Below are 9064 nucleotides of genomic sequence, written 5' to 3'. Positions count from 1 at the left end.
TACATTAACGGTCATGTAATATATGCTTTCAGTCAGGTGTGTTAATATGGACAGAGATTACTCAGCGGTCACCTTGACGAAGATTGAAGACTTTTTAAAATGAAAATGTGTTTGTGTGGACATGCAAATTTACATGTAACCTTAAACAATACAATAATGGATAGAGACACATGGGACCTATATGTTAATAATACAATAAAAACCCTCATCCTTGAATAATAAGTTCAAATCAGTTTTGACCATTGAACCGTTATGACGTGGAGTTTTGAGTCACTGTGTGATTTAGTTCTTTACAGATAACTTAAATGTTAGCCTTTACAGCACACATCTATGTGATAAAGGCATCTGAACTTGTTCGTGACCCTCTACAGTGTCCTCTGGACGTCTCTCCTGAGCTGGATCAGTACGAAGCTGTGGTCGGGCCCATGAGCCTGGGACTGTCGGGGAAACACCAGCGCTCAAATGCATCACTTGCCCTGCAGCTCAGTTACAGCTGGCTGCAGCGCCACAAAGCCGAGGAGAAAAGAGGTGGGCACTTTTTCTTTGATCAGGTGAAAATGGAATAAGTGCACTGTGGGAAATATGTTGTATGAGCAGTTGTATGAGCAGGTCAAATGTAATCCTGCAATGATTGTTGATTTTAAATGAAAAGTAACAACTGCAAAAAGTCAATGGACATCAAACTGTACTGCAGAAGACTTTAAACACGCAAATGAGTCAACTTTTAGAAAAATATTTACTGATGTTATAAATCAAGTGAGAAGGTTTCTCATAAACTTAAATACTAACGGACTTATTTTAGCAGTGTAGTTACTCTGCTCACTATAGTCATTTTCATACATCACCTCAGGAGCAAAGCTGGGGAATTGGGACTTTCTCCAGTTTTTTCTCCTTTCACACATGAACAACACAGCAGAAGATTATCTGCTTAGACACATTCACAACAGCATAGAAATGTCTGGAGCATTCAGGTGAGAGGTGGCACAGCAGGCAGAGGCAGGAGGTATTGTATTCATTCTGCTGCGGAGATAACACGTCTTTGTTTACAGCACATCAACAGAGGCATCGGCCCTTATCACCGAAACCTCTCTTGCCATCTTCGACTGTGTTTTCTACGTGTGTGGCACCGCTTTTTCATCCAGAGATATTTGTTTTGCTTTTATTTAATTTATGTGCCTGTCATTTGTTAGAAATGTTATCAGCAGGCCTGCGGTGAATCCTGCATATATAGGATCTCCTGCTGTGTTCTCACATCGGCTCCTCTTACTTTCTGCAGACTTTGTACTGGGGGGCTGACCGTAGAAAGTCCACAGAAAGTCTAGAGAAGGGGTTGGCAACCCGCGGAACATAATCAAGCTCCTAGTTTTCTCTGCACTTCTTTGGGTTTACCATGACACAGTTGTTCCCCCTCTGATAGGGTCTGGGTGATGGTGCAGGAAGTTTTGAGCTCCACCTTTCTTAAAACCCTGCCATGTGTGCACTGTAAGTTGTTTGGGGGCTGCACTGCTCACGTTCTTACTTTTTCTTCACTCCAGGAAACATGTAGAAAAGCAATGTTTAAAGCTTCCTGGAGATCCAAAAAACAAAAAATTCCCAGTTAACACTACATTTCCTCGAGTCCTCAGCTCCAAGTTTGAAGACAATCAGATGAGCGGGACAGCAGAGATTCCTCCATTCATAGTTACTGTAGATGAGCTAACAAGCAGGTGTCTTCTTGTGAAAATGAACTTTTTCCACTTATTACTTTACCTGAGGCAACTTATCCTGTGGTCTGCATGATATAAGCTTGTGAGCCAACACCTCACCACAAAGGTTGTGGGTTTATTTGATTTCTTCCTTGTTTGCTGTGCAGATATTGCCTGTTAAATGTGTGGATAATGCTGAAACCTCCCACTTGTGAATACTTGCAGGTGGTCTCAGCTTAGTTCCTGCAGGCTGCAGACTGAGCTCTCAAGCTGCCCCGTTCCAGCCCAGCACAGCCATGCTAAAAGGCAAGTTCCAAAAATGAAGATAGAAATAAACGGGTATCTGCACTAGTGTATGTTGGTAAAAACTCTGCTTCATTGAAATCTATAAAATCTTACATAAACATTGATTATGCAAGATTTCAGCCCCCCTTTTCACCCACTTCCACCCCTATTAACTTCTTAGTTAATTTAAAACCTGACTGACTCGCTTAACTTGTCACATTAAATAACTACTGTATAATTAAATATCACTAGTTCACTTTCTTTTTGTTCCTCTGAAATTGCTGCCACTAGGGATCGCTCATCAAAACAAGTGTGTTAATGGAAGTTGACATTGTCAGTGCAGTCAGACTTCTCCTGGTTAGGATTCCTTCAGTATTCATGGTTCAGGAGGTTTTTAACAGGAGATGAATTCTCCTCAGAGGTCTCCTCCTCCTCCATAAACAGGCCTGCTGATTAACTCCAATAAAGACACTGAGTAGGACACCCTCATGTTGAAATTCCCTGTTCGATGGACAAAGGACGAATCAGAGGAACTGAGAACATTTGGTTTGTTTAGCTTATTTCTCTGACAACGTAAGATCCAGACGTCCATGTATAATATATCTATAATATATCCTTTACTGCACCAAATACCCAGCTGTTAAATCTGCTCTCCTCTATTTAGCTCAGGTGTACCTTATGTAAATTTGATGTCTTTGTGTGTTTCTTCTGTATATTTTCCTAAGATCTTTTGTTCTGCCTTGAAAAGGTGCTGGATAAATCAACTCACCTTACCCTCTCCCTCCCTCTCCTCCTCCAGGTCTACAGGAAACAGAGTGGTTGGGACGAAGCCAGACGCTGAAGTGTGGCTCTGTCACATATTACCTGGATGGAGCACATACCACAGCCAGTATGCAGGCCTGCGTCTGCTGGTTCAGACAGGAGATGATGCAGAGGGACCAGACTCAGTAAGAGGAAACTAACAACACTGCAGTTTGACTCCACAGACACAAGTTGGAGATCAGTGAATGATGACAATACAAGACCTTTAAGGTTCAGTCATTGAAATTCTAGTTGTAATTTGGGGTTCTTAATACCTAATATTGCTTCAAAAGCTGCCCCACTTTTTAAGTGAAACCACTTGTCATCAAAACCCACAATGTGAAATTTATGTTTGGTCCTCAGATCCCTAGGTATGCTGAATAGATATGACCATTTAGAAATACTCTGTTACCATTAACCAACGTAATTAAAGTGTTATGGTGATATATAATCTTTCACTCACACTACTCCCCTCCTCCGCTCCATTCACTGGTTACCAGTGGCTGCCCGTGTCCGTTTCAAAACATTAGTACTTGCGTACCGTGCTGCGAACGGATCGGGTCCAGTCTACATCCAGGACATGGTCAAACGCTGCACCCCAGCCCCTTCACTCCGCTCTGCATCTGCCAATCGGCTTCTTGCTCCCTCACTGCGAACTAATCACGACTGTTTGCTGTCCTGGCTCCTAAATGGTGGAACGAGCTCCCCAATGACATCAGGACAGCAGAAAGTCTATACATCTTTCGCCGCACACTAAAAACACACCTCTTCTGACTATACCTTGAATAAAAGTTTAAACTAACAATTTAGTAGCACTTAAATGGCACTTATAGCACTTTGTAGTTTGGCTTTCTTGAAGAAATAGTACTTTCTTGATTCTTGTTGTTCCGGGTTTGTACCCTCATGGTTGATGCACTTATTGTAAGTCGCTTTGGATAAAAGCGTCAGCTAAATGAAATGTAATACAGGGTATATATATATAATCGTTTTATATTTATCTATATATTGATACACAGTTATTACATCCCATCACTGTGTGTAGTTGTGGAATCAGATACTCACTAAAAAGTGAAATATTTGAATTATATCAAATCATTTACTTGCTGGATCTAAGGAAATGTGTGTTTTGACAGTTGGTTCACTGAATTATACAATATGTATTCTCCTAGTTTACCTTGTCTGTTTCTTGCTGCAGCTGAGCTATCTGTCTCCAAAATGTGGTGCTCAAGGATACACTGTTTCTGGAAAGAGACAACCACAAAAAGGAATTTCATTTCTCAGTGGATGGATCCATTAAACCAAAACTATCTGGATAACAATAGAGAGAATCAATCAATCAATCAAACTTTATTTGTATAGCCCATATTCACAAATCACAGTTTGTCTCATAGGGCTTTAACAAGGTGTGACATCCTCTGCCCTTAACCCTCAACAAGAGTAAGGAAAAACTACTAAAAAAAACTTTTAACAGGGTAAAAAGAAGGTACAAACCTCAGAGAGAGCCACATGTGAGGATCCCTCTCCCAGGACGGACAGAAGTGCAATAGATGTCAAGTGTAAAGGAGAACATCACCAAGATAAAGGTTTTAGCAGCATTGATAAGAATACAAATTTTGAAGCATAACTGGAGGTCAATGAATTGATAGATTATTGTCAGTAACGGTCGAGGATCCGAGGAGAAATACTATATATCAAGCAGTCCTGCTGCAATCATAGTCTATGGTCAGCAGCCAGCAAGATCATGATCCACCATCAAGATCGGATGCCATTATAGTCCACAGTCACTGTCCACTGCCGCCATTAGGATCCACCATCAGAGAAGAACTATGTGTTTCTTTATGTTTTTGTTGTTGTTGTTTTAGAGGAGTGACTTTCAGAACTAGGTCTTCTTCTGGGGTGGCTGTGGCTGAGGGACTAGAGTGTGTGTCCTCGAAGCAGAAGTTGCTTCGATCCCAGTCTTCCCCATCAGCATCTGAAGTGTCATTGGGCAAGATACTGAACCCCAAATTGCCCCTCAGTGCTGCCCATAGATGCACTGTATGAATGTGTGTGTGAATGGCAATAAACTGTACTGTGCTTTGAGTGATCATCAAGACTCGAAAAGTACTATATAAATACAGAGCATTTCTGTCTTACAGGAGCCGTGCACTTAAAATCCTGCTCTTTAACACAACAGGAGAGAGGGACTCTGCTGCTTTACTCAAAGTGCTGCTGGTGAGTCGAACACAATCCTCAGTACTCCTACAACACCTACATGACACTAAGTGACTGTGTGTGACTTGCAGACCTGCCAGTTTGACTACGCACTCTTCTGTCCCAACGTCGCTGAAACACCTGCTGACAACACAGGTGAGATGCATGTGATCCTTTAACTTGATCTCACCCTGCTGGCATTTGGGTGGAACTCTGGGGCTTGTTGAACAAAGTGAGGCATTTGGCTCTCGAATACAGATTTGTTCACACTGTGTGATCTGGGAGAGATTTAGTGTGAATCAGTTGTCAGACATGCAATCAGATGTGAGAGAACTCCAATGAGAGAGATAATTCAAAGGTTTGAAAGATATTAAAGAATATTTCAAGAAATATTAGAGAGCCAAAAAATGGAATTTGGTGAATCTTACGTGATTTTTGCATCTGTTAACACAGAATGGATGGAACAGATGGGACACTAGCAATAAAGAAAGATGAACAAATAATTTGCAAGATAGAGAGTTTTGTGTCATTTTCATAAATTTCCCATGAGATCTTGATTCAGAAAAAATCTGGCACATTGAGGGGACTGATATCTATGAGTGCGTGCACATTTAATGCTGACTGAATTCAAGGAGACGACTGAGCCTCAAGTCAATGATTAATTCTGCATATTCTACAACTATTAGACCATTAACCATGTGTTGGTCTATCAACAGACTAACCTTCTAAATACGTGATAGTAAGTAAGGAAGTTGTTGTACATGAATTACAATCTTCATATGCTTTGCTCAGTATGGGTTTATATGGTAGTAATTACACATTCTTTCTGAAAAGCACTTAATAAACCTGGTCTGTCTTCTATGTACGATAACTACAAGTGTAATTAATGCCCAAATAACTGGAGTCACACAACTACTGCATTTAACACTTAACACTTTAACATTTAATCTCTTTTTAATTGGTGTATGTTAATACAAAGTGTTATTGCTATACTTGATTGTTTCTGGTTTGTCCATGGATCACCTCTCCATATTTCTCTTTTCTACAGTAAGTTGTTTTCGTCACTAACATTGGGTTGGGGGTGAGGGTTAGGGGTGGGGCGTTGATTTAAAACTTTCAACAATATATCTTCACATGTCCTTGACATGTTAAAACAGGTTTTAGGAAGGTCAATAATACATTACTGACAGTGGATGGCAAATACAGTATGGTGGATATTGTTAAAATGAGTCAGCAGGGTTTAAGAATAGTTTCTTGTTAGTGTGATTTACTTTTGGTTTTTACATGTACTCCTGCTTCTCCCATGCTGCTGATCTCTGCAGCTCATCACAGCATCAGTGTGTGTGTGCAGCGCCTGCTGGCTCACTGCAGAGCAAACCAGAGCAGCTGGCAGAGCCTGAACGCAGCAGAAACAATCCATCATCACCAGCGCCACCTGGTGACCAGCCCTGTGAGTCACAGCCTGGTGTTCCCCTGCATCCTAAGCGCCCTCCGATGGATAAACCAGGAAGAACAGCCAGTGTCGAAACCCGCTGGATCCGTGGGCTCCACTGAGTTCTCTGGCAGGCTGAGAGAGACGGGTACCATGTCTGTGCTGGTGACTGGAAGTCTGTACCTGGTGGGAGGAGTGCTCAAACATCTGGAGCCTACATTGGACTCATGACTGATCTGAACCATTACTGTTTCACTGCTGACTCAGGGACATAGTCTCTTTGATAAACACTCTACACTAATGGTTTACATTCAACAGTTACATACACAGTTTGTACCACAGTCACTCTGCAACAGTATTTCTATCATTTTCACATCTGCAGACAAAATCTGTTCTACCCAACAGTTCATTGATATTCTAGTTTTATAAATAGTGTTTTGGTCTCAAACAATCCCAGGACTGTTTCTAGAGATTCTGAAGACCACCTTCATAGTGATAACAACTCCTACATGATATTTTAGCCAGGGGATTTTTCAAGGTACCAGTATAACATCAGGTAATTAAGCCAAAAGTATGTGGAGCATTTACAATATGTGGCTTGTTTCTTTATAAAAAAGATTGGCCATTGTAAGGTTGGCACTGAGACAAACCCGGTTCTGCAGTCCAAGTGTATTTTTATTATTTTTTTCAGTTGCAACTTGTTTCCCCGTGCAGCAATATTAACAGTGCAGGCCTGATTTTTTAAAGAAAATATAGACAGAAGGAAAAACTACAAAAATAATACTGGTGACAAAAACTACAAAAATAAATAAAAGTTAATCTTGGGTGAAACACAAAACTCAGCTCTGCATTAGGCAATGCCCACTTTAACTATTGGGCCCTTGCAGTTTCCACTGGCTTGACTCTGTTCCAGGTAAAATCCTCTCACACTCCCCCCTGGACCTCCAGCCTCCACCTGTACTGGCTAGGTCTTAACAGGGCACGGGCTAACCCCGTGACACTCACTAGAAAGCTGTGTCTCTGTTTACATGGCTGGTTTAATATGAAACTCTGATGATATTTAATAGACACAACATGATCTGTTTCAATTATACTACTGAAAAAGATTTAAAATTAAATTGTTTTAAAAAGTTCATCATGGAATAAAGTCATCCTGTGAGTGCATATTCAAGTCTGTCTCCCTATACAAATAAATTGTGGCAGCAAATATGTTTTGGAAATGCACTGCATGTATTAGCAATGGATTCAGAGTGCAGTCGGCCAAAGCACGACTGTCACAACAGTGGCCAGAGCCCACATCCGGAGTCCTACCTGCAGCCAGGCCCATGCAACAAAAGCACCATCACAGGAGACGGATCATAGTTTGTTTTTGTGTGTGTATGTGTATACTGAAGTCACATGTTCAGACACAGTTGGTATAATTCAGATATCTGAACATTGTCTCAGAGATGTATTGTGTGATGTTACACATTAAAGAAACTGATGTGCATTCTTATTGTTTCATATCAAAACACTGATGATGACCAATGCTAAGCCTGGAATACAGATCAGGCAAAGCAGCAACTACTCGGTTCCACAAACCCTCAGAACTTCTAAAGACTCACTCACACTCAACTTTTAATTCGATTAAAGTATAGTTGTGACTTTTAAATTATTTTAGTTCAAGTGAGGCAACCTGATTTCACTGACTAATTAGAGCTCCTAGAAAGTGTTTGTAAAAAGGCCTATAATAAGAAGTACCTGAGCCTCTATTTTGAAAATGAGAGTGCACCTTTAAGTTAAGTTTTACAAACTTTTTATGAAATGAATGTGATATTTCATCAATGTTATATATAAAAAATGCAAGCCTTATAAAATGACACACCATTCAGAGAATAGACATACATGTCTGTCTGGCCTGTCCTGAATCCCCTGCTGTGAATTCCTGGTAGGAATGTCAGAGCTAAGCTGACAGGCAGACACAATCTTAAAAGCTCAGTGGAATTCAATGTTTTTCTATTATATTTACTTTTCAAATATTACTAGAGGAAGTTTGCTTTGATCCCTCCTAGCCTTGTTCCAATCCCTTTTCATTACTTGAGTATTTGAGCGGCCATACTTCAGACCAGGTTTGGGTGACGAAGGGTTAATGGGGGATGTTTTAGAAGGTCGAGGGGCCCACTGGGGGTGGGGTGAAGTAGGCACTACTCGGATCTGCTGTCTCTCTAGCTTATTAGCCCCTCATCAAGATTACTGCACACATGGGGCCAGTGGACAGGACAACAGATTGAGGCCTGACAATCTCTTTGTACCATACAGGGAAAATATCATTAGAGGTCAGCTGTTTTTCTGTACAGCAGACATTCTCATATTAAACTCGGAGATTTAGGCACACATCCACCTAGTTTATTGAAAAGAAAATATGTTGTATAGTACGATGTAGACTCCAGGAGAGCATGGATCACATCTTAATAAGAGCCAAAAGAGAATGACAGACCCATGTACAGACATGTAGTGAGTAAGACCCCAGTTGGCATGTAAATCACTTTATTGTGCTAATCAGGTATTAGAGACAACGGGAGCAATTAGTGAAATCACAACACAGATCTGTTTAGGCGAGTTACTGTCAGGAAACAACATTTCTCCCTCAGTGAGAAACCTCAGGGATTTGGTCACGTATCTAATACTG

General features: G+C 40.9%; 1 protein-coding gene across 1 annotated transcript in view; it reads left to right on the top strand.

Annotated features, from left to right (window-relative positions):
* LOC118115161 (folylpolyglutamate synthase, mitochondrial-like) overlaps positions 1-7752 on the top strand; it is a 12892-nt gene extending 5140 nt beyond the window's left edge. Inside the window, exons 9-14 of the mRNA XM_047341239.1 lie at positions 372-528; positions 1911-1991; positions 2770-2917; positions 4913-4985; positions 5057-5120; positions 6287-7752. Of these exons, the coding sequence (XP_047197195.1) occupies positions 372-528; positions 1911-1991; positions 2770-2917; positions 4913-4985; positions 5057-5120; positions 6287-6627 (864 nt within the window). The 3' untranslated portion in view covers positions 6628-7752. The remainder of the gene's footprint in view (positions 1-371; positions 529-1910; positions 1992-2769; positions 2918-4912; positions 4986-5056; positions 5121-6286) is intronic.
* The last annotated feature ends 1312 nt before the right edge of the window (positions 7753-9064 follow it).

The sequence above is a fragment of the Hippoglossus stenolepis genome, chromosome 9, assembly GCF_022539355.2.
Source record: "Hippoglossus stenolepis isolate QCI-W04-F060 chromosome 9, HSTE1.2, whole genome shotgun sequence".
Taxonomy (NCBI): domain Eukaryota; kingdom Metazoa; phylum Chordata; class Actinopteri; order Pleuronectiformes; family Pleuronectidae; genus Hippoglossus; species Hippoglossus stenolepis.
Note: the sequence above shows the minus strand (reverse complement) of the source record. Positions and strands in the feature narration are given on the sequence as shown.